The sequence below is a fragment of the Paroedura picta genome, chromosome 12, assembly GCF_049243985.1.
Source record: "Paroedura picta isolate Pp20150507F chromosome 12, Ppicta_v3.0, whole genome shotgun sequence".
NCBI classification, from domain to species: Eukaryota; Metazoa; Chordata; class Lepidosauria; order Squamata; family Gekkonidae; genus Paroedura; species Paroedura picta.
In genome coordinates, this window is record NC_135380.1 from 50,242,543 (window position 1) to 50,268,133 (window position 25,591).

Genomic DNA, 25,591 nt, shown 5'->3' on the forward strand with positions numbered 1-25,591 from the left:
CCAAAAACAATTTTTCCTGCTGTAATGAAAAGCAGATTTGTGGTCTAACCTCTAGAACGGCACATGGTGCCTGAATGTAAAAAATAAATAAAAATCCTATCTTGCTATTTGAGTGCTGAAGCAAGGGGGAAACGTGGCCTCTCAGTTAATTCTGTGCAGCATCCTGTTGTGTGAATCAGGCTTTTATTCAAACGCCAGTTCACTTCATTAACACATAACCTTCTGCTTTGTGTAAGTGCAGTGCCTGCCTCCTCCACTGTGACAGAAAGCAGCCCGGTATTCAGGATTTTCTCCTGTCTGGGGAGGGGCCAACTTGAGGCACGCTCTGCTTTCTCTGCTTTACACACTTGGGGCATATGTTGCTCTCAGCGTCTGGACACGTGCTACAGGTGTGCCGCCCTCCACTTTGCCACCTATGGAATCATGGGCTACCTGGATATTTGTTGGATCTTTATATGATTCATCGCTTGCAGTTTGCAGCTTCTCACTGATCCAAGCCTCGATTTCATCCACATCACGGCTGAACTGCTGGAGGGTCTGAGATTCTCCCAGCTTAGATCTCTTCTCAATCATCTGAGCTTTCAGTCTGCGCCACCTATAATAAATCCTCCGATTGGTATCAATGCATAACCCAAAATATTTATCTGACATTACAGCAATGCCTAACAGATGTATGGAATCCATCCAGGATTCTGAGCCAGTCCACCAACCTGTCCAGAACTTCATTCCGCCTGTTAGAGATGACCCCTTTGGCATAGTGGTCAGCTGCGATTAGCTGATCAGCAAAAGACTGCAGGGCAGCAATCTTTTCCTCCTGCAAGAGAGAGAAATGGCAAGGTGGGGGAAGTCAGGATATCATGAGGAGACAAAAGAACTCATAAGAACATAAGAGAAGTCATGTTGGGTCCGGCCAACACAATGTGTCACACAGTGGCCAAAACCATTAGGAGGCATACCTGCAGGGCCAGACCTCCAGAGGCCAGAACTGTGGTCCCCCCAAGCAGCCAGAATATAGAGCACCACTGGCCCAAAGAGCGTGTTCCATCTAGTCCTTGTGGCTAAGAGCCACTGATGGACATCTGCTCCACAGGGCTCTCCAATCCCCTCTTGAAGCTGCCTATGCTTGTAGTCGCCACCACTTCCTGCGGCAGGGAATTCCATGCATGAATCACTCTTTGGATGAATACTTCCTTTTATCTGTTCTAAATCTACTGCTCATCAGTTTCGTAGATTGCCTATGAGTTATTGTAGTCTAAGAAAGGGAAAAAAGTGTTTCATTCTCCACTCTATATAAAATTTAGTCATCCCTCAATCGTCTTTCTCCAAGCTAAAGAGCCCTAACCTCTTTAAGCCTTTCTTCATAGGGAAGGTGTTACATCCTCTTAATCGTTTTAGTCACCCTTCTCTGCATCTTTCCAAGGCTATGATATCTTTTTTTGAAGTGGGGAGACCAGAACTGTACACAACATTCCAAATGAGGCTTCACCATATACAGGATATTATGATACTCAAACTTAAACAGTGATGTGAAATGCAGGGGAGCAATTAAGTACTTCTGTGAACATAAGAAGCTGCCCTACACAGAATCAGACAAAGTCGGCACGGCCTATTCTGACTGACAGCTGTTCTCCAAAGTCTCAGCCTCAAAGCCTTTTACATCTACTGACTGGTTCTTGTCAGTTGGAGATGCCGGGGATTGAACCTGGGATCTCCTGCAGGCCAAAATGACTCCTCTATCATTGAACCACACGACCTCCATAAATATTTTTAAAATAAGACTGTGATTCTGGTGATGTTGTTTGGCACAAGAACGGGTTGCTTTTTTTTGCTGAAGAATCCTGTGCCATGAAGAGCCATCCCTTCCCCTAACTGTGATGCTCTGTCTCACCTGAACATTGATTGCCTTGTCAAAGTCCTCATGTTTCTTGATGAGAGCCTCCACACTATCTAAGGAATCCCCTTTATCTTCAGTGTTTAAGAAAGCCTCCCGGGCTGCCATCCAGTTCTCTGCCTGCTCACAGTCCCTGTGGAACAGCTAACGAGAAAAAACAAACATGTTAACTGAACTGACCAGCTCACAAAACTCTCCGTTGGAAGGACATGGTTTAGCCAAATCAGGGATACCTGTAGCTCCAGGCACTGGTCCAGCATCATCCGGCGTTGCACCCAGGCTTTCTCCAAATCAGTCCGTTCTTGATCCAGAATGTCCAGCTTCTCTTTGATTTCTGGGCTGGCGTAGTGGCCATGTGCCAGGAGCTGCTGCCCAAACTGCTCAAACGCCTGGAAAGTGCCAGCTCGGGCATCTATTTCAGTGCGATGTTCCTATGGTAAAGTGACAGGCATTGGCTCAACAACAACAACTGCAGCATTTTGTTTGGGTAACACATTTCCAACGGTGGACACAAACGTGACTTTAACCAGATTTTCACTATATAGACCAACTTTCTTCTGTTACTCTGAGGCTCAAAGGCGACAGCATACTCTCTATTCATTCAGCAGGGCTGCTCTGCCTGCTGCGGCATCAGATGCCAGGCTCTTACTGGCAGGAAAAACCAGTACTTGGCTGAATTGGTTGATCTGCTGTTGATGAGACCAAAAAGTGCTTTGGGACACACGTTAAGAGATGGCGGGCAGCCCTGCCAGCAACTCCTTCCATCCCCACAAGGCTCTCCAGACGGAGCATTCTCCCAGCACATCACGTGCAACGGCATCATTCCAGGGCCAGAACACTTGCCAGCATAAGGAGGCAGTGTGTGTGGCTGCAAGCTTGTTTAAGGTACCTGGTGCCTCTCTAGCAAAGCCTCTGCTCCAGTCACGTCTTTTGCCAGTTCATCTGACGAGACCAGCCCCCGGATTCCATTGATCCAAGACATGAGGTCCCTGCAAAAGGCATGCATGGAATTACAAGTGTTCTGAGTCCAGAAGCTGCAACCAGTTCTCAGTGGGCCCAACTTAAACCCTCCTCCAAGGAGAAACAGACCTGAAATCGCTGAGGAAACGCTGCAGGTCGTGGGAGTCCCCGAGTTTCTCTTTGCGCTGGTTGGCACGTTTCCCGAGGCTGCTCCAGGCCTGGTTCAGCTCCATGCATTTCTCCTGCAGATCTTCAGCAGACTCAGGGTGAGACTGAATCAGGCGTTCAGCGGTCTCTCCTAGAGAATTCACCTGCAGCACCATGAAAGTAGGAAACCTTTAGCAGTGAAAATGCAATGGCCTCTCCAAAGCTATTTATCATTCTCATCACTGATTCCCCAATAATACATTCACAAAACACAGAGACAGCACTGTAAACTGTTCTGCTCTCACCTTGTCTCCAAGAGCTGCAAGGTCTCTCTCAAAGCCCTCGTGCTTGCGCTGAAGGGCCTGCACGCTTGCCAGATCATGCCCATAGTTGTCAGTATTTAAGGCCTGGTTCTTTTCCTCAATCCACTCCTTTGTTTCATCAGCATCTCTGCAAGACAGGCAAGACAAAAAATGAAATTAAAACTTTACCATCAGGCATTTTCCTCTTTCTTGAAGAACTGTTATATAACTTTGTGCCTGGGTCTGCTTCTTGAGAGCTAGGGGATAAACTAGCAGTGGCGATGTCTAGCATCTATTTATTTATTATGTTTATATGCTGCCACTCTTGGCACAACCAGCTTGTGAAAACTCACAACAAATATAACAAAATTTAAAATATACAGCATAAAAACTGATTACCCCACTCTCCTAAGAAACCCTTTCCCAACTGTCCGCAGGCAACCAACAACTCAGGAGGTCATAGGTAACATCATTGGAGAGTAACAGAAGAGGGACCCAAGATCTTCCCTTAATCTTCCACCTGGCTTCAACCAGGTGGAAGAGCTTGGTCTTACAGGCCCTGTGGAACTGCATTAACTCCGTCAGAGCCCATAGCTCTTCTGGGAGCCCTTTCCACCAGGCAGGGGCCAAGGACAAAAAGGCCCTGGCCCTGGTGAATATGTGGACTAGGGATCACCAATTTGTTAGCACTTGAAGAGCATAAGATCTTGCGATGGGCATAGGTATTTAAACGGTCCCTGAGATATGTTGGGCTCAGACTATGAATGGCCTTAAAGGTCAATACCTGAACCTTGAACTTGATTCAGAATTCAACTGGCAACCAATGCAGCTGCCACAGCGCAGGCTGGATATGAGTTCTGGTGAGACCCTAGCAGCTGCATTTTGCACCAGAAGGTGACTGTGGCCAGCTGTTCTGAAGTCAGGAAGGGTGCTAGTAGCCGTGCTTGGCATAGATGCCAGCGGGTCTACCTCCATTGAGAAGGAGGCATTAATGATCACACATTGGCTGACTATTATGTCTAAAGCCTTCTAAGTAATTCTTAAGGAGATATTTTGTATGCTAATTTTTATTCTACTTTTCAGCCAGAATTTGGCTAGCAAAACAGCTCAAAGGAATGAAAGTACATGTAATGACTGCCACTAAATACAAAGGGAATCTCAGGGGAAGAAGGGAGATTTCCTAGTTGAGCTGACCATGCAAGGGGCAGGAACACTTACTGTTTCCTGCTTTTTGTTGGTGGCCATTACTGGAGGAGAATCTTAGCAATCTGTGTAGTTCCTATCGATAACAGCGTTGTGGCAAATCTCTTTATTTGGAAAATGGTAAATCAGGACATCTCTAAGGTTTTGCCAAGACTGAAGCACATTGGGTCAGTCCCACTATACCTAAACACATCCATCATAATTCTACCTGATCCCAACTTTGGGTGCAAAACCTCCAGATCTCATCCACCCCCCACCTTTCACTCTATGAAACCAAAGTTAACTCCAGGCGCTGCCATCTCAGCCCCCAAGGCCACAGAGATAGTCTGTACCAAAAATATCTAACGGATTTAAAGTCTGCCCCTCCAAGTGGACTTGCAAGGCAGGGACCATACGTCTAGGCACCCCCCCCACACACACACTGAACCTTCTATGAACTCCAGGCCCAGCCAAGCCTGCAAAATAGAGCTCTTCTGCCAGCATTGGGGGTCCATGGTTGTGGTCAATTGAACCAACAACTATCCACTGGACCCCCCAGAACACCCCCCCTTCCTGAACTGAATCCTGAACTGACCAACTCTTGGGGTTATAGTTAATATGTTAATGTTTTATTTTGTTTATATTTTATATTTATTGCCACTCCCAGACCAAGCCGGTTCCTAGACCAATGTTGCTATGTTATATCAGTTATGAATTATTATGCAACCACTGTTACTACTGTTGTTCATTTGCTAATACCCTGAATGATAATATATGTGCGTTCTTGTTTCTAGCGTTATATTTAAACTGCCCTGAGCCACAAGGGGAGGTCGGTATATAAATATAATAAGTAAAAATAAATAAAACATTTACCTCACTGCAGAGGAAGGCTGTTCAGATCCCCCAGATAAACACCATTAGCCACTCTTAACATTAGATATTTTCTGACTCATATGAAAGTGGAACATTCTTCCACCCACATTTGAATTTGCCTTGAGGGGATGAATATAACCCAAAATACACTTAAAGCAATATATATAATGTAAGATAATGGCTTACAAGAAGATAGAAAGATACAGAATAAAAATGAATAAAAACAGAAACAGAAGGAATAGCCACTGGTGGGGAGATTTCCAAGAAGGGAGGAGCCAAATAGCCATTGGTCCCAGCTAAGCCAACAATGTGGTGGTGGTGGTGGTGTGCGCGCACATGTGTGTGGACACTCCTCAACATCTCATCTCCTCCTCTGCGGCAGCCATGTTGTGTTCATATTACCATTATCCAATACAAGTGGCTTCTGGTGCCCATTATGTATTTTTGTTGAATTATTTTGTAACTAGTCTCAAAGCCCATTTATAAAAATGGGCTTTGAAAGGGGAGAAGGGGGAAAGGGCAGAGGGCCCTCCTGGCAGCTTACCGGAGAATAGGCAGAGGGGGAGGAGGCGTGGTTCCGGGCAGGGGCAGGACCCGCGGCTCCTGGACGCGGCAACGCGGCTGGTGTTCCCGGCAGAGGGGCGGAGGAACGGGCGGCATTGGCTGGAGGCCTGTGCGGGGCCGCGGCACACCGTCGGCACGGCCTAGAGAGGCCGGGGCTGTGGCTGGGCACTGCGGAAGGCTGGAGGCATCAACAAAGTGGGGCGAGCAGGGGCTGCCTTAATGGTGCGGCTTGGCCGGGCCCCCGGCAATGCGCGTGTGCGGGAGAAGGCGGGCTCGGCAGGAGCCGTGGCGGCCACCCTGGGGCAGCGTGGCGCGCAGGTGTGGACGCGGCGAGACATTGGGGCGTAGCAGGGCTGCAGGGCAGGCAGGGCGCGGGGCCGGATGGAGCAGCGGCGGCGTGAGATTGAGTGAGCAGGCCGTGGAGGTTGTTCAGGCGGGCGTTCTCAGGTGGGTTGGGAAGGTAGGGGTGTGGCTGTGAGGGGTCCGTGGGCGGGGGAGTTCTGAGGGGGTGGCATAAGAGGGGGGATCGGAGGGACGATTGTCAGAGGGGGGGAGCGCGGCAGGCTCGGTTGTGGGTGGGTGGGCAAGTTGGGAGGCTTTCTGGCCGGCTCGGCGGAGCGCAGACGGGAGGATGGGCCTAGCAGGCAATGGGGAGGCGCACTTTGCGCACCTCCCCATAGACTCCTTGGGCGGCAAGCAACACTCGGAGGGGCGAATCAGGAGACGCTTTGCGGCTCCTGATTCGGCCCTCCGAGTTTTTATCACAGATGGAGCCTACCCCTTTCTCCTCCCAACTTGCCCTTAGGGCTTTTATACCGCTCCGCAGGAGCGGTTACAGATACAGATTCTAAATGTTGTTTTATTTGTTTATTTATTTTATTATATTTATATACCTCCCTCCCGAAGGGCTCAGGGTGATTTACAGAAAACAGGAGATACAATTAACATATGGTAACAGGTAACAGTAATAATATTATAACAGTAATAACAAGATCATAACAAGAGCTGCAAAGAATTGGGCGGTATTGAAATCTAAATAAATAAATAAATAACAATAACATTATAAAATAGAAATTGCGAGAGCCTCAGTTCAACTCTTACTGGCACCCAGTAGGTAAAACCAATTAGTGTTGGTCGTAGGGGGGGGGGAGCTTGGGTGGTTTGGGTCAACCTCAGCCAAATGCCTGGCGGAGGAGCCCTCTGGGAGCTCATTCCACCAAGTGGGGACCAGAATGGAGAAAGCTCTGGCCCTGGTTGAGGCCAACATTGCTCAAATGTTGTAATGGCCCTTGGGGACCATGATCCAACATACATTGTCAATCAATCAATCATCTGAAGTTAAACACAGCTTTTTCTCAGAAGGCAATTAAATACCCATTCATTTAAAATTCAGGTGGCTTTAACCCTTCTTTCACTTTTAGAGTTTAAAAATATGAACAGCCTTCATAAGATCCTTTTACATATTGACCAGTCATGAATGGTGGAACTCTGAATGGCAACTCCCCTCAGAGAGAACCAGTAGGAGGCCAGCCTATCATCCAGCACGGAAAAAGAACAGCTTCTGACCTGTGAAATCGCTGGACCTCGTGGGCACTGCCTAAAAGCTGGCTTCGCTCTTCTGCCAACTGCTGGAGAGATCGCCAGCGCTCATTTAGTTCCTGGAAGACAAAGAAAGAAGAGCTTAAAAACATTTCAATCTGCAGGCATTCCTTCTAGGACTTGTCTGGTTAGCTAAAAAGGTGCCCAGATTAACAAGGAAATGCATCTGAGATAACTATTTTGAACTTTCAAAAATTACAGTAGATGCCACCTCAAGAGAGACATTCCTCCTCTCACGTTCAGCAGAGGAAGCCTCGGCTACATTGAAGTCCACTGAAACATGCATGGCTTTTATGTGATTATTCAAAAAGCACCAGACACAGTCACAGAGGTCGTGTTTATCAATCGCATTAGCCGTGAGGACTAAATAGAAGCTTCACATTCAGAGACACCCAGATGCTGCAGAGGACAACAGAGGAGGCCTCCAGGGCTACAGCTATCCCGTGGAATGGAATGTGAAATGGTCTTTACATCCTGCCCTTCCTTGAAGACTCGGGGTGGGTAATAAGAGAACCCGGCCAACCACTTTACGAAACAGTTCACGCTGGACCACGCAGACATCTGCTGTCATCTAGCAGGGCTATGCCTCTATCTAAAACCAAAGCACGCCTTTTTATTTAAAGCAACAATTTTAGGCATATGCAAATTTATGCCAATTGATTAATAAATTGGTTAACTCCTATGATCAACTGGATAAGGGAAACCCTCCTCTGGACAACTTAATTCAAAGGGGCAATGAAGGAGATAAATGCCTACTGCTAAACACTGGAGAGAAAACAGTTTCCTTTAGAATGGGCAAGATGCTGAGGATTTACCTTGATGGAGTTGAATGTTGCCACAGTGTGCACCATCATCCTCGCAGACTAAAAAGAGGGGAGGGAAAAAGTGTTTTAGGTGTATGCCTTTTTCAGGCTCAAACACTGTTATTAAGGATGCACTGTGGCATGCATGTCAGCACCCTAGCGTCCCGCACAAACCACCTTAGTACATGAGAAAGGGACAAATCCTGTTGTGCAAGTTCCTTTCTTAAGTTACTTTTCCAATTTAATATGTTGTTTTTCATTGGTGTGAAAGCAATGACTTATTCACTAACTCCCAAGGACATGGGGTGTGTAGGTGAGGGGGCACTTCTGCAAAGACTCCCCTGCAAGTGCTGAAGCACAGAGGGGCTGGAGAAGACATCAGGTTCCTGTGGAAAGCTGTGCAGGCAGAACTTTGTAGGCTGTTTGCTTCTTGTGCACAACACAAAATACAAAACCACCTTTCCACAAGCAGAAGAGGCCCCAGGAGAGCTCAGTGTGTGTGTGTGTGTGTGTGTGTGTGTGTGTGTGTATATAGTCATAAAAGTGGTTTACCACAGAAGCAAGAAAAATGCATTGATAAGATAAATAACCCCACTTGAATGGCGCTAGTTCATATTCCAGTTACTGGGCCTACCTTCCAAGGAGAAGCTGTCTTTGAGTCAGTTTCATCCTGTTGGAAAGAACAATTACAACTTCACAAATATGACAAACAAATAAAATCCACCACACCCTTATGTTGAATGCGACTGTCCAGCACTTCGGTTAAGATCTAAAAAACAGGCTGTATCTATGGCTAAAGCCATAGAGGAACAAGAAAAGCAAAAGCAAGGCTTCAGCCCCATGAATTCTTACTCGCGATCGTATCCCATGGAACTTGGCAGAACAGACTTCTGAGTGAGCATGCACTGGGACTGGAAAGTGGGTGTTCAGAGCTGGGGATGTAAATAATTCCAGGGTTCACACAATCTTACCAAGAATGGGGTATGAATGGGTTAATGAGATGGACATTTCAAGCAGACAGAAACACTGATAAAAGAATTGTTTAAACAGCACTGAATGATGGAGTAAGTTGGCGTCTATCTAGGTGGAAAACAGGTGAGAAGGGTGTTCTCTCCTTAAATAGCATACAGGGGAGGAAGCTTTGTCCCTATTCTTCCTTTACTCACTGTGTTGTTTCTTTACACATTTTCTTACACCCAGAGTACTTTTGATACTGCAGTGAGCTGAGCCATGAGTATTTGCAACAACCAAAGACAGACAAATAAGGGCAGGATTTAGCTTCTCTTACCTACTCACATAAGTATGTGTACATTTAAAAAGGACACTTTATTTCCCCAAGCCTGCTTTATGCCCAAACTCTTCAGGGATGCCCCTCATCTCATCAGGTTTGACCTCACTACAAGTTTGAAATTAGGGGGATCACTTGAGCATGAAATTGGGGTCACTATGGGCAGGCAGGTAGCTGTGAGTTTCTGCATTGTGCAGGGATGGACTAGATGACCTAGAGGACCTTCCAACTATGATTCTATGAGGCCAATGATGGGGACCTCCCTACAATCTGTACTTCACCAGGCAACTTTGAGATTCAGTATGCCTCTAACTGTTGCTGTTACCTTCCTCAACTGTTTTGGTAACCCACATGTTGTGCTGTCAACTGTTTATATCCTTTCTTGTTTATATTGTTCCAAATATTCTATGTCCCTTTCCCACATCCACACAGTGAGGGGAGGCTTACAAATTATATGAATAAATGAAGGCCTAAGGCCTAATGCACTTCCTCTTGGGTGCCACAGCCTGAGCATGACATGCATTTAGCAGATGTTTTTTAGAGGCCAATGGTTACATACTAGAGAAGAGGCTTACCCGTGGCATCATTCCATAGACCTCCTGGAAGAGAAGAAAATGCTTATTTAGCTTTCTGTGAGAGTCTCCAGGAGAATGTGGACTCTTTGGGAAGGGGAAGTTAAGAGCCTTTTTCCCATGCCTTGAATTAAGGACAGGCAGAACTCTACAATGTCCTAATTTTCTGAAGGTATTTAGTCAGTCAGTAACCTTTTATTGGCATAAAATATGTATAAAACATGTAGAAATAGGGCTTAAAATTTCAACGAAATAATAAAATAGGCCATGGGGTTACATAATCGAATAGATCTTAAAATGATTAGATAAACTATAAAAGATAAAATACAAAATAGGCAGCATATTATAAAAGCATCCTAGTTAAGACACTGGCGACTATAATGGTTACCTCTGGGTCTTTGTCAGAGAGCAGAAATTGCAAGGTCATAGATTCACTTACAGAAGGCTTGTTTCCCAGCAAAGCAACAAAGCTGTCATCCCGACACTGCTCATATAAGGGGCAATCTAACAAAATGTGTGAGACAGAGTCAGGGCAGCCAGAACCACACGGACAGAGTCTCGCATGGTATGGGATACGGTGGAATCTTCCCTCTAAGACCTTTGAGGGGAAAGCATTCATTTGTGCCAGGAGAAAAGCTCTTCTCAGGGGTGGGTCATCAAGAAGATGCAAATATGTAGGCATAATATTTCTCTGCATAGTGATGCCAAAGAATGCTGGTGAGCAGACTCGAGGCTGGGTAGGCATGAGTTCCTGATGCTCGTGGTCTAACATTCTCTGTTTAATAATCCGGAAGATACATTTTTCTTCCAGAGGTAGTAGGGAGTTCAGATCGATGCCAATGGAGACTAATTTTTGTTCAATAGCCTGGAACCATCAAAATTTAAGAGGGTCACTTTTTAGACAAGTTAAAAGGCTGCCAGTTTCTACTCTAAAATGGAGTCTGACCCAAAATTTAAAAGTAGCTATCCAGGCCCTCGTCTCTACCTTAATTTGGCCTGAAGGTATTTCATCGGCCAATAATATTCCCAGATGCTCTGGATATATTAGTGCAGTGGTTCTCAACCTTGGGGTCGCCTGGCCCCTTCCACTGGGTTGCTAGGTTGGTGGCCACTGCGACGATGGCAGCAGCAGGCAACGGCAGGTGGCAACGGAGCCATGGCAATGGGCGCCTCCATTCTGCCTCCAGATTGCTCTGCACTTGAGCGCGCGCCCGCCCGCCCCACCACAGCTGGGGTTGCAGCCGTAAGGAGGCCGAGAACCACTGTATTAGTGCAATTTATTACGTAGGGAGATTCGAAAGGGAAATGTCTCACATTAGCAGATTTTGGATCATCAGGCTGGATGATAAACAGAAACAGATGTGGAAAGCTAATGATGTTTCACTATGCAAAATGGTCTGTGAAGGGGTTAAGCCTATAAAATCAGACTTAAGAGTAAAGGATGGACTTTCTTTGATTTATGGGTGGAGAAGACACACCAAAAAAGCCAAAGAAATCCTTGATACGACCCGATGAAGGGCTCTTTACATATTATAGAAGTTGCTGTGTGTTTCCTATGAATCTGCAGCAAACCCTGTGATGGAAAAGACGGCCACCCACATGTTCATCATGCGAAAATATTGCAAAGAGCCAAGAGCAGTACCTGAAGTATTGATCCTGTTAAGGCTCAAGGGGGTGGCAGGTGACAGTGAAGGAGCGAGAGGGTTGTGAGTGTCCTGCATAGTGCAAGGGGTGGACTAGATGACCCAGGATGCCCCTTCCAACTCTAGGATTCTATGATTCCAAAAGCAAACTTCAGTGCAACTGAATACAAAACCATCTCAGAAAAGCTCCATCAGGAGACAAAAGACTGATCTGCAGCTGCAGTTCGCTGGAACGGAGACCACTGGACTCCTTTCTCTTACGTGGCTGGACTCAAATAAGATGGGGACAGACCTGTTGCTGTACCGCTTGCACTTCTTCTGCTATTAGTCCTTCTGATTCTAGGTCCTCCGCCACCTTGTTGATGTCCTTCAGGCGAGACTCATTGGCTTTCAGATCCTGCACAGAGCAGCAAAGTCAGAAAGTTAAAGTCATGAGGAAACGTTTCCACCAGAGGGAGTCTGTGAACCGCAGGCGGTCATAACGTGTGTTCTTGAGGCTTTCAAGAGATCCTGTCAAGTACAAGGCCAGTAGTCTTAATGAGTATAAGGCAGCTCCTTACACCCAATCTCGTATTTATTTTACCAGATTCATCTTCCAACAATACTAAAACGTATGAAAGAAAGAAAAAGCAGATGCTTATCCATTTCCGTTGTGCTACTATTGGATCAGTGGGTTTGAATAGGACTAGTGTTCTGTTTGATTTCTATTTCATGCTGTCAGAGATCGGAGTGCCTAAACTAACTGAGATGCCTCTTCCCTTAGCCGGACCAATGGCCATACTTACGTTAGCCCCATGATGTTCAACTTGCAGGGGATGCCTTGGTATATCATATTGGGAGATAAGTCCATATATGGCCATGTCAACCCCCTCTCCCTGATGGGCCTGCAGGGGGTGAGGAAGGGCTATGCTTCCCAGCTACATTCTACATGATCACACCACTTCTGCGGTTTCTCAAAGCCGGAAGAATCTTTCAGGGGTTTCTCAATGGCTGAGTTAGACAAGTGCCTTGTCGGAGCAGGAGCACACAGGCTGTATAGATTTAGAGGGTATCCTGATCCAAACTAGGGTTGTGTGCTTCGGCCGCCAAAGCAGCCGTTCAAGTCTGAAACAGCCAGCGCCGCGGCACAGAGGGAGGGGCAGCGCCAGTGGCGGTGTGTGACCCGGCGCCCGCTTGCAGGCAGCTGGGTGATTGTGGGCTGCTCACTCTCTTCAGGAGCTGATGTTTCTCAAATACCAGAGCACAGAAGAAGGGCAAGATATAAACGTGACAGAAAACTCTTGCTCTGGAGGAGGACAAAGAAGTCCCACATGGGACACCACAGCTCACCTTCTGGAAGTCATCGAATTTCTTCTGCAACACTTCAACTTGCTCCAGATCTGCCCCAACCTCTTCATTGGTTAGTGCAGACTCCTTTTCATTGATCCACTGCTGGAGCTCGTTCGCCTCACGGAAAAGCATGAACTTTTTGCAGCTTTTCTCCAGCATGCCCTTACGTTTCTCACCCAGTTCAAGGAGAGAGTGATACCTGGAGGACAGGAGGGAGAGGGGGGAGCCCAGTCAGCTCTGAAAACTCTGTCACTGATACGTGGAAATGACTTCACATGGACTTGAGGCATGGGAGGAGGGAATGCCTTCGTGACAACAAGGTGTTCTACAAAGCCACACAACTGCAAACCCTGAAGGGTTCTACCTCCTAAACAAGCCAGAACATTGAAACAGGGCCTCTAAGCACACAAGGCTTCTGGAAGCGGAGATGCAAAGCAAACCACAACTTAAGAGTCAAAGCCATCACTAAGGCAGAATGGAGCTGCAATACGGGGAAAGCCAATTTAATGCAGAGTATCTAAATGCAGGAGCCTCAGGCCGACATTACTTCTCCTGCAAAGCTATTCTGCAGGCAGTGCATTTGTCACTCAGCAGAAATGTTTCCCATCTTTCAGCCCCTGGAAACGGAATGTGGTACTTGGGATGAGTGCTCCCAACTGAAATATACTACATGTCTCAAATGCCGGCTTCAACATAATTGCAGCTGTTACGTGCAAAAACAGATTCATCCCTTTACAACAGGTGCTGCAGCTCTCCAAAGGAAAGCATTTCCCTCTACACTTATAAACTACTATTGTTGTAACATGAAGCCAAGGGAATGGGATGCCCTTTATTATATTCCTGAAAGCCAAGCCTGTTTTCTTGATTAAAAAATGCTGGCATGTCCATAATCTCTGAAGCAAACTACCGGGCTCCAAGCCCCTGACAAAAAGCAGCTAACCTGTCTGAGGATTTTTCTTTTCCAAAATGAAGGAAAGACAGGAACATTTTGCCTTGAGAAGAGCACATCTGACAAGCTAGAAGTTTGCACAAGAAAACTCATTCTTAAACCCATTCTTTGCTATGGCTGCTACTACACATTTCAAGGCTAGCAAAACTGTAACATTTGAGAACCGATTCTCCCATCTAGCTGAGAACAGGCCAGTGGCAAAGTCTTCTATGGTGGCCAATTAAAACCAGAATGGTTTCACACTATGGCTGTATCACTGAGAAGAAACAGGCTGTTCTGGATTCCGGAATGCTTCCAGTGCTTTCCTGGAATTCTACTGTGGGCATAACAGTAGGGGTGACAGCCAGGTTAGGAGCGGAACCCATCAATGGAAAACTGGTCTCATACAGAATTCCATCATCACATCTCCTAAAGGGTGAAATAAACCAGCTATACAGATGCACTCAGAGTCCAGGCAAAGGTGGTAAAGATTTTCCTGACCAGTTAAAATGCCTGATCACTTGTGCAGATTCGTTTTAAAAGCTTCATAATAAATACAACTTTTATACAATGCAAACTTTTCCAAGTTTTCCAAGTTGTGGAGGCACCCAGTCTAAATTAGGTAATATTTTATCTAATAACCTGCAGTTTCTTTCTCCTTGCTCGCTCCCTGCCCCCATTCCAGGAAACTCGAGTTCCCACAGTCGCTGGGTTTTTTTTTTACAAAAAGCAGTACGCTCACAGCCTTTAACTCAGCAAAAACAATAAAACGACAGACCTGAGACAGCTTGAAGAACACCAGAGCCAAGACATATCAGCATTAGGGGTGTGGCCTTCGGCTCAGTTTGGCCACCTCGGTGATCACCGCAGCCCGAGACGGCCAGCGGCGTGGTGCGGAAGGGCGGCAGCGGCGTGCCAGCCAGCAGCCACACGCAGACACAGAGCTCTGCGCCTGCATGAAGCCGTTGGCTGCCGTGCCACCCCTCCTCTCTGCGGCGCTGGCCTCCTACGCGACGCTTCAGGCTTTGGTGATCAATGAGGCGGCCGAATGGAGCTGAAGTGCACAACCCTAACAGCAAACAACCATTTAAATCCCCTATTTTGAAACTGTCCTACAGTGTTGCTCCAGAAAGAGAAAAGGAATGACAGTCTCAGAGAAGGAATGAGAAGGCGACTGTGCAGGGTCAGCATGGCTTATGAAGGGCTAGTCCTACTCACAGTTCTTCCACCTGTTTCATACGCAGAGATACACTGCCGACTTCCTTAGTTATGAGAGTCCTGCACAGACAGAGGGAGCACAGCAGAAAGCATGCACAAAATTAGTCAGATTAACAAAATAAGTGAAGGCAGAGGCTCCGCCTAGGGATCATTCATGGGGGACAGCAAAGTGAGGAAGACATAAAAAATGGAAGGAATGAGGATGCCATGACAAAAGCAACGTGAAGCAGATCTGAGCATGGGTGCAAATGACTGTAAAGGAAACCATCAGCAGTACTGTTCCGTTCTCCCCACAGGGCTGCCTCATCTCTTGCAATGTATCAGCGTTCCCCCACCCTGAAAACCAAAAAGAAAATGGGGGGAGGGTTGGATTAAATTCCAAAAGCAGGTATAATCTTTTCTTCTCTCCAGCAGCAGTCAAAGGGGCACAGAATTTGACTCAGGGCCAGGAGATCTGACTGCAAACCCTGTTTTGGCCATGAACTCGCTTTCAACTTCCCAACGACATAGCAGGGGTAAACGAGGCTTCTTAAGGGATGCTGAGAGACTGAATATTGTTTGGCTTCTAATGCAGCTGGTAACCCTGGGAGGCCTTAGTTGGTGGATGATGCCAGCAAACAAAGGACTGTTGCACCACTCATCCTATGTGGGATGAACCGCTATCTTTGTAGAGGCAATGCAATTCTCTGTGCATATTTTTCTTGTTCAGGAGCAAGGAGGCATGGTGGCTTGAAGTGGCAGTTAGGAAGACACACCAAAATGTAGCTCTGCTCTTCCCATGATTCTTATATGGTGGACTTAGCACTGTCTCTGACTGGCCACTGCTCTGCCCAGAACTTAATCTGCAGTTGCCAGGCACTCAAGGAGGTAGCAGTTAATTAAATTCTGTGGGTGCTTTGCTTCTTTGCCCAGCAAAGTCTTAGAAACATCTGTATCTATCTATGCATGAAAATGCATTCACACATGCATATATAATGCACACATATGTGCCCTGGAGCTGAACAAAACAGCTGAACTAACTCCCCCAAGAGTAATTTGTTGTCTACAGGCAGCCCTGAAAAGGGCCGGTAGTGTGCTTTCAGGTGATTAGAGTGAGGAAGGCATCTTAGTCAGAATCACATGCTTAGAAAAATCTGGGAATGATGATTGTCAAAATAAAAGGATGCTCAGGACTGAAATGGTGGGAACAGTGAGACACTCACAAAAACACAGATAAAAAGTCAGGTAGTTAAGTTTTTTTAAAAATTAAGAATTGAAGAAAGAAAAGAAAGAGAAGTCTAAGTTAAACTAATGAAATAAAAAAGAATATAGCAAGTGTTTCAATGTAACATTTGCAGTGGACAGCTCTCTAAGCCCTTTGTCGATGGCAGGAAAAAGGATAACCCCGCCCCTAAGGTCTGTAGCTCCTCCTTGTTTGATCTTACTGGTTGTCAATCTGCTCCTGTCGCAAGGCTATGCTGCCTTGCTCATCCAGGAGGTTCTCCCGGGATGCAGACTGGGCCGGGTCTAACTTCTTTACGTAGGCAGCTGGTACAAAACCCTGCCGGTCATTCACTTCCACTTTCCACCAGTCCTAGAAGAAAAAGGAAAGATGCAGCCTATTTACTGCCTGAAGTCACTGCAAGCAAAGACTGCTAATGCACAGAAAGAAGGGGAGATGAATCAGAGATTGGAGATGAAAGTCCTCAGCTCCAACCAAGAAGAGAGTCTCCACCCACTCTCAAGATAAGGGACTGTGTGAACAATAGAAGGGTTTGCTATTTCTGACATGTGGCAGCCCACAGGGAAAGCAGTCACTCATGAATGGTTCAAGGTATTGGCAAGCTGCGAGGACACATTGTTAACCGACGTGTGCATGGTCAAGTCCTTGCAGGCCTAAGAAACTGAGGATAGTGTCTGAACTGTGGACAAGGCTGCCACAACATTCCTTGTCACTAGGCAGCCTTTTCTCTTCTCCCCTTGACACATTTTTGTTCAACAGCCAGCCTCAGGATAGGCTCTGTGAAATTTAAAAGGTGGCTCACTGCTGTACAACTTTTATTTATTTTATTTATTTATTCCTTAGATTTTTAGCCTGCCACTCTCTGGGGACTCGTACCAGGGCGGGGTATGCTGGATGTTATTGAGGAACGTGAGGAGGGTCCCCTGTTGTTCCTGGCTCTGACCTCAACCGAAGACCTGGTGGAAGAGCTCCGTTTTACAGGCCCTGAGGAAATCTGATGGCTCTGTTGGGTCCCTCGGCTCTCCCAGGACACTCATTCCACCAGGCCAGGGCCAGATGTAAATCTTTGGGGCTAAGGACCTCCAGTAGATTAGCACCTGCAGAGTGCCCTGCAAGGGCCAGAAGAAGAAGAAGAAGAAGAAGAAGAATTGGTTCTTATAGGCCGTTTTTCCCTACCCGAAGGAGTCTCAAAGTGGCTTACAGTCGCCTTCCCTTTCCTCTCCCCACAACAGACACCCTGTGAGGTGGGTGAGGCTGAGAGAGCCCTGAGATTACTGAAGAAGAAGAAAAGGTGGTTCTTGTATGCCGCTTTTCTCTACCCGAAGGAGGCTCAAAGCGGCTTACAGTCGCCTTCCCATTCCTCTCCCCACAACAGACACCCTGTGGGGTGGGTGAGGCTGAGAGAGCGCTGATATCACTGCCTGGTCAGAACAGTTTTAACAGTGCCGTGGTGAGCCCAAGGTCACCCAGCTGCTTGCATGTGGGGAAGCGCAGAATCGAACCTGGCATGCCAGATTAGAAGTCCGCACTCCTAACCACTACACCAAACTGGCTCTCCAAGAGACAAGTGGTCCCTCAGAGAGGTGGAGGTGTTTCAGTTAGTCCCAGCAAAGGTATTGGTGTCATGGTTAAGAGTGGTAGCTTCTAATCTGTTGAGTTTTGGTTTGACTCCATGCTCCTCCACATGCAGCCAGCTGGGTGACCGTGGGTTTGTCAAAGTCCTGATGAGAGTTGTTCTGACCGAGCAGTAATATCAGGGCTCTCTCAGCCTCACCCACCTCACAGGGTGTCTGTTGTGGGAAGAAGAAAGGGAAGGCGATTGTAAGCGGTTTTGGGACTCCTTGTAGTGAAAAGCGGCATATAAAGACCAACTCTTCTTCTTCTACAACTTTTGCTATTTGGATTTTTGATCTGGGACACATCTTTTGGCATGCCTCATAAAACGTAAATGTAGACAAACATGATGTCTGTAGACCCACCAATGAAGTGCGCCAGAAGGGCCCAGCCAGTGGCTGCGGAGGTCCCGGGGGACCTAGGCAGTTGCCGTGCAACAGGTAAGCAGGATGGGGGGGGGGGAGTGTACGTGTGTTTGCTTGGGAGGTAGGTAGGTAAACCTACAGGTAAAGTTGAAATGGGAAGAGGAAGGGGAAGGAGTCTCTGTGTGTGTGTGCATGTGTGCATGGCGGGGGGGGGGGGGGGGAAGCAAGGAGGAGGTTGGGAAACAAACAAGTAAGGGGGGGAAACGGGGGGAGGGAGTCTCTGTGTGTATTTGTGAGCGAGGGAGGGGGAACCAAGAAGAAGGTTGGGAAACCAACAGGTAAAGGGGCAAGGACAGGGAGTCTGTGTATGTGTTTATGCATATGTGTGCTTGTGAGGGAGGGAGGGAGGGAGCCCTGACCAGGTATCTTCAGAGCAGGTATGTGTCCCACATACCCTCTGAGAGTCAGACTGTCAGAGGACAATTTTCCTCTGAATCTTGACAGTGTAACATGTAGGGGGCCCTGCCTACCCTGAGGCTACAACCACTTCTGTTTGTGTGAGAAACAGCTTCAAGTCTCAGGAAAGGAAGGCTTACTTTGTTGGTGCTGTTCAGCAGAGTCAGAATGTCTCCCTTCTTCATGGTCACCTCCCGGGGACTTTTCTCTTGGTAATCATAAAGGGCCAGGACCAGTTCTTTGCCAGTCTCATCATCTGTGGGAGCCACTTGTTGCTGAAAAAAGACCATGGATGGCTCCATTACCCTGGGGAATCCCCTGATGCTAAAACACTCTCTGAGCCTCAATCATCGTGAACAGGAAGCTACTATCAGTAAGCAATTTAACGGTAGCTTCTGCTTAACAATGCATCTAAAAAGTTCAGCACTCTCCAAATTTGGAAAGAGACCCAGAGATTGTATTGCTCCTGTCTCAGGATAGTTAATTAAAAAAAATAATGACATAAATCTGTCCCTTGTTGCCAACACTGGATTGGAGAAAGCAGAGTTGAAGTCCCTGGTCTGCTGTGGACAAACTGGAACACCCTCGGATCCATCCGATTCACAGTCACTTTGCCTGGGGAAAATAATCTGTTGCAAATGGGGCCAATGAACATTACAACACTTACATATTTCTAAAGGTTCACTGATGAAAAAAGGACTTTTGTAAATCAACCCTCTCCGTAATGGGGCCACCTGCCTGTGTGGATACCAGAGAGCAGCAGCAAGCATTTCTTTCCTGGAGCCTGCTTACCCGGCATGCCTGGGCTTGCTCCCTCAGGGCTTGGATGCTACTGCCATAGGCAGAAAGATCAGACATCAGCGCTTCATGCTTCTTGAGCAGAGCCTGAGAACAGAAAAACAAAGCACATCAGAATGTGCAGGCAGAAAATAGTTCTTTAATCTGTCAAAACCAAACAAAAGTGAGCAATTAATTATCAAAACAATTCAATGGGTAACCTCCTGGACTTTGAGAGATTTAATTTATGTGTCATAGGGGTTACCCTGGAATTTGATTACTTGTTTTTTGAAAAGCAAGAGAGATCTAATTGAAAACATCTATTCTGCATTCTTCTGATTACCCCCCTTTCCTGAGACTATATTTAAAAGGTTTACTGTTTAAACTGTTTCTTGCTGTATTTATTTCCTTAGTGTTCTCACTGTTGCTGGTTTATTGGTCTTATAAATGTCGATATTTTTAAAGTGTGTCTTCTGTAATTAAAAATTTTATACCACCTCTAGCATTTAGGAAGCGACAAAATATAATTTAATAGAGAATATTTAAATGTAAAAGCTGTTTCAGCTACTGAATATATATTTACGTATTTCCCAATGTGCACTTAATGCATTTTAAAGATAAAGGTATCCCCTGTGCAAGCACCGAGTCATGTCTGACCCTTGGGGTGACACCCTCCAGTGTTTTCATGGCAGACTCAATACGGGATGGTTTGCCAGTGCCTTCCCCAGTCATTACCGTTTAATGCATTTTAAGGACATTTAAACATGTCCTTAAGACCTTTCATTTTCAACTAAAGCATTGGATCTTTTATTTAAGAGATTTTATGGAAAGACATTGTAGATATTCTAGACACACTCGCTGTAGATGTACAAAAGTACTCAGCCTTTCTAAACAAACTTTTAGGTGAATATTGGCTTGTGCTGGTTACCATCTTGAGGGGCAGTAACAGCATGCCAGCTGGCAGCCACACACAGGGACAGAGCTCTGCACCTGTGTGCAGCCGCTGGCCGGCGCATCACCGCCTCCCCTCCGTGGCTCTGGCCTCCTGGCCACTTCGGTGATCGTAGAGGTGGTCAAACTGAGCTGAAGTGCACAACCCTAGTCTATACCACTGAGCCCCGCCTCCTTTTCTGCTTTTATTTTACAGCACTGATAGTTTGCTTTTCTCAGAAAGCCTCAAGGCAGATTTCCACACATACTACCACTGAGAGTCCTGTGACTCTGAAAGTGTCAGCTCATTCTCAAGGCTAGCTGTGACATACCTCTGCAGAGTCCTCATCCTTCCCGTAATCAGTGCTGCCCACTATGGGCTCCTTCTCTCGCATCCAGGACTCGGCCTCGTTGGCATCAGCAAAATACTGCTGGGCTTGCAAAGAATCTTCCAGGTCTTGTCTGCGTTGGGACGCCTTGCCTTTCAAGGACTCCCATTTCTGGTTTAGGTCATTCAATTTGATTTTCACATCCTCAGCAGCGAAGTGTCCTAAGACACAAGAATTCCGAGTAGCATGCAAGCATGGAAAAATATCCGGAACCACTCAGGCACTTAGTACCTATCTTCCCCCACACCCCCAGTTCTTTTCTGGGAGAAGGCCTCAGTATTATGGGTGCCCTTCCCAGTTTTATGGGAGACCCTGAAAGGATGCAAACAAATCAAAGAGGACTGGGGAATGGGATGCATGAGCCCAACGATATAAGAAGAGCCTTGCTGGATCAGACCCGAGGTCCATCTAGTGGAGCATCCTTTCTCATCTAGTGGCTGCCTATACAACTTAGGGGCTGAGCCCTTCCTCTGATGTTCACTGCCTCTGAACATGGAAGTTCTACTTAGTTACCATGGCCATGAGCCACTGATAGACCTACCTAATCCCCTTTTGAGGCTGTCTATGCCTGTTGCCACCACTATATCCTTTGGCAACTAATTCCTCATTTATTCACTCTCTGTGTAAAGAAGTATCTGCTTTTGTTGATCTTGAACCTACTGCTCAGTAGCTTCATTGGATTCCCTCAAGTTCTAGTACTTTGAGGATAAAAAGTTCTCTTTGTCAACTCCATGGTAAAAGGCTGAGCTGAAGACACAACCAGACACCCCTCTGCTGTGCTCAGATCCAGCTGCAGCTGACAGTCCCCTGCTTTTATCTGCTTCTGACTAGGAAGCAGATAAAAACCTGCCGTCACCTCAGACTTTAGGATTTAGAGGCCACCCCATTCATCTATTCTTATGATTAAAACAATTTTTAAATGCAGAGGATACTCAACCTTGACTCCAGTCAGTGAACACCTGGCTGGCTGGCTTGGAGAGTGTCCAGGATTGCTAAGCTAATGCTGAAAGGATGTCCACAGCAGTGATTAGGCCATAACATTTTAAACTGGGGCACTATTTCTTATTGGACACTTGTGACCTAAAGGCAAAAGGGACCACCTTGTGTAAAAAAAAATGCTGACTGCCCGGAGGGGGTCTTTTTCCCCTAGGCATGTATCAAGGAGACAGACAAGATACAAGTCCCTTATAATTTACACCTCTACAGGAAAAATCTAGATGCACACACCTTCTTCCACCATGATATTTCCTTTCTGGGTGACTGCTTTAATGCGTGGTTCATGGCCAGCGATCTCAGCTTGCAAGGCCTGGTGTTTCTTCAGCAGATTCTGGACCCCGATCAAGTCTTTGCCTGAAAGTAAGCACAGCAGACATCATGACTGGCCAATTTGAATCATAAGTGGTTAAGTCACTGAATTATGCTGGTCTATGACTGTAATCCTTATCTATTGTTGCTCCTTTCTGAAACAGCATAGGGGGTGGGACGTGTCCAGCTGTTCAAGTTGGAATAGGGCCAATCAGGGTGCAGCCAGCTGTGTCCTGATTGGTCCTGCCCCTGAGTCTCCCGCCCTCCAGCCCTGGACTCGTCTCTTTGCTCTCAGATGCCTCAGTGCCTGGAGCCCGCAGCAGGTAAGGGGAGAGGCCCTGGGCAAAAGGTCATGGTGGAGGGCTTGCTAACGAGGGCCTCCTGGCCTGCTGACTGCTTGTTAAGGACCTCTGTCCGGGCCCTACTAACGAGCTGCCCAGCCCCCGCTCACCCTACTTGATCCGGCTGCGAGCTGCGGCCCAAAGCCACCTTAAGCTGCCTGGCCAGGGAAAGGGACCCTTTCAGGGCCCGTTCTTAGGAACGAACTTTGAAGCTAGTAAATAAGTAAGTCACTGAACAGAAGCTGCCACTGTGAAATGCAGCTAAGTGAGGGATGCCAATACAATGGAAAGAATGCTTCTGTTCCGGTAAACAATGGTGGATTGGCAGGAACGCATTTTCTGTCTCTGTGTTCGGTGATTCTGTCAATTGGGCAAAAAAGCATTTTACAAAACTAAAACTCCGACTTGCTGGCAGTCCTAAGTTTGGGCCGCTGCCAAGTTATGCTCCTTCTTGAGCCCTGTTCAGAGACTGCAGCACATGGTCAGTAGAAGACACTAAGCTAGGTGGCTTCATGGGAGAGGAAAGTGGCAGAAACTCTCTGGGAAAGACAATTGGAGAAAAGGGCGGTGTCACAGAAATAAATTTTGTATGAGACCATCTGAAGAGACACAAGAAACCTACGGTTACTTCTACAGAACTGGGATGCTAGTGGGCAGTGTAGAAGCCTCAGACCTGTTCACAGCTGCCAAAGTATTGTTGTAAAGTATTTGGCACATTGCATATCAGGTGAAGTCAAGAGCTCCCTTTTGTAAATGGTTTTACCTTTTCAAAAAGCCTCTGAGACCACTGAAGTGCCCTGCTCTGACATTCTTCCCTGTTTTACTGACTGCCTAATTTGAATATGGAGATTGGCAAAAGAATTAGGGCCTGCCCGACCACCCACCCTGTCGAAACATGCAACAAAAAGAATTGGGACCACACTGAGTTTGCATTCACACCTGGATGGTTTCCTTGATAACAACGAGCTACTTTCACTAACAATATGCAGGCTAAATATATGCCAAAAAGTTTGGGAGTCCAAGATTTGGACCTAAAAAGATGTGTGAACCCACAAAAGAATGGCCCCGGTCCAATATAGCACCTCTATTGGTTGAAGCTGCAATGGGTTCCTTCTCTCTGATCCAGGTTTCTTCATCTTCAACGTCACGGAAAAGCTGCTGCAGGCGAAGAGAATCAGCAAGCTTTTGCTTGCGCGCCACCATTGGTTCCTTCAGGGCTTCATAGCGGGCAACCAAAGCCTCCTGTTTCTTTTTTATATTGTCAGCATCAAAGTGGCCAGCTTCTTGGAACTGCCGAGCTTGGATAGTGATGCCATCAATGCGATCCTAGAAAAAATAATTTGGTTAAGAGATTTGAATTTGGATCTCCTAGGTCCTAGTCCAATACTCTGACTGCTACAACACAGTGACTCAAAACAGTACATGGGAAACTTATCAAGTGCACCACGAGATACAGAAACTTACTTTTAAAACACAAAGGCTAGCCAAACACTACAAAAAAAGTCTCAGAGAGCATCTAAGGGCCCACAGGTGACATGTAGTCCATCTCTGGTCAAGACTGGAAGAGAAATAAAGGCAGGCCAGTGTTGTACCTGGTGGGCAGCAACATCAGCCTCCAGTAGGGCATGTTTCTTCTGAAGGTTCTGAACGTTTGTTAGGTCTTTGCCATAATCATCTGAAGCCAGGTGCCCTTCCACCTCGTACAGCCATAATTCGATGTCTTCCACATTGCGGTTGAACTGCTGCTGCTGGTTGGCTTCACGCAGCTTGATCCCTAGTTAATCAAGAAAGAAGACAAATGAATTGGTATTGAAGGGTTGGTTCTTATATGCCGATTTTCTCTACCAGAAGGAAAAGCAGCTTCCAATCACCTTCGCTTTCCTCTCCCCACAACAAACACCCTGTGAGGTGTGAGGCCTGCTCGGTTAGAACAGCTGTGGCCAGCCCAAGGTCACCCAGCTGGCTGCCTGTGGGGGAGTGTGGAATCAACTCCAACTTGCCAGTTTAGAAGTGTGCACTCCTAACCACTACACCAAGCTGGCTCTTATTTACTCTGAACATGTCATGCTGCCTTGTAACAAATCAGCCACACTTATTACTATTTATTAGGCTTGGCCCTCTTGGCATAGCCTTCTCAGTGTATAAATCTTAAGTTGACACTGCCCACTCAGCTAGCAGCAGCTCTCTAGGGAAGCTCCTCTCCACTTTTTTAACATTGAGAAATCCCTGAAGTGGTGCAATAATGCAAAATATGGTTGGGAAGCATATCCACCTGGGGCCCTTCCCACCCCCCTCCAGGCTCATCACTGGGCATTTGGGGCTGGGAGGGCAATATGACCATATATGGCCATATCACCCAATAAATGTTTAACAATAACAAAAAAATTATAAACTCCCACCCATTCAGGAAATCCTTCCAGGGCTGTCAAGAAACCCCAGGGTTTTACGAAACTCTGGTTGAGAAAGCCTGTTCCAGGGTCTCATGCTGAGGTCTTTTAGATCACCAAATTCTGATCTTTCTCACTGGAGAAGCTGGAAACTTACTGTATCCTTCTGCATGCAAAGCAGATGCTCTATCTACAAGCATTTGGGCAAAGCGATTCCAATGCAACTATTTCTTTTTATCCTCTTAACCGAGCCCAGGCTCTTTTCAACCACCAGCAGCATCGTACCTTTTAGCTCAGTCGCTTCCAGCAGCTTCTTCCACAAACTGATGACTTCATTCATGCGAGCTGCTACTTCATCGGATGCATAATGCTTGACATCAATCAACTGCTGCCCAGCCTTCTCCAGGGCATCAATGCGGCTCTGATTGGCTGACAGCTCTGCCTCAAAAGCTTGATGTTTCTGGACTTTGCCCTGCAAATTGGAAGGGTCCTAGAAACAAGAGGAG

At 46.7% G+C, this 25,591-nt stretch overlaps 1 protein-coding gene across 9 annotated transcripts in view; it reads right to left on the bottom strand.

The window, feature by feature from the left end:
• The window catches only part of SPTAN1 (spectrin alpha, non-erythrocytic 1), an 86,373-nt gene that overhangs the window by 24,227 nt on the left and 36,555 nt on the right, over window positions 1–25,591 (bottom strand). For 5 of the 9 annotated variants that reach the window (XM_077306463.1, XM_077306461.1, XM_077306462.1 and 2 more), the window contains 22 exons: window positions 25,371–25,575; window positions 24,291–24,472; window positions 23,781–24,024; window positions 22,280–22,402; window positions 20,996–21,213; window positions 19,749–19,841; window positions 19,097–19,231; window positions 16,724–16,872; window positions 15,300–15,359; window positions 13,154–13,352; window positions 12,117–12,221; window positions 10,185–10,208; window positions 8,956–8,991; window positions 8,334–8,381; window positions 7,486–7,577; window positions 3,304–3,448; window positions 2,981–3,162; window positions 2,781–2,880; window positions 2,125–2,322; window positions 1,889–2,035; window positions 711–814; window positions 433–595 (listed from right to left, as the gene is read on the bottom strand). In XM_077306463.1, coding sequence (XP_077162578.1) covers window positions 433–595; window positions 711–814; window positions 1,889–2,035; window positions 2,125–2,322; window positions 2,781–2,880; window positions 2,981–3,162; window positions 3,304–3,448; window positions 7,486–7,577; window positions 8,334–8,381; window positions 8,956–8,991; window positions 10,185–10,208; window positions 12,117–12,221; window positions 13,154–13,352; window positions 15,300–15,359; window positions 16,724–16,872; window positions 19,097–19,231; window positions 19,749–19,841; window positions 20,996–21,213; window positions 22,280–22,402; window positions 23,781–24,024; window positions 24,291–24,472; window positions 25,371–25,575 — 2,952 coding nt within the window. The remainder of the gene's footprint in view (window positions 1–432; window positions 596–710; window positions 815–1,888; window positions 2,036–2,124; window positions 2,323–2,780; window positions 2,881–2,980; window positions 3,163–3,303; window positions 3,449–7,485; window positions 7,578–8,333; window positions 8,382–8,955; window positions 8,992–10,184; window positions 10,209–12,116; window positions 12,222–13,153; window positions 13,353–15,299; window positions 15,360–16,723; window positions 16,873–19,096; window positions 19,232–19,748; window positions 19,842–20,995; window positions 21,214–22,279; window positions 22,403–23,780; window positions 24,025–24,290; window positions 24,473–25,370; window positions 25,576–25,591) is intronic. The other 4 variants (XM_077306464.1, XM_077306466.1, XM_077306468.1 and 1 more) reach the window with 1 other exon arrangement.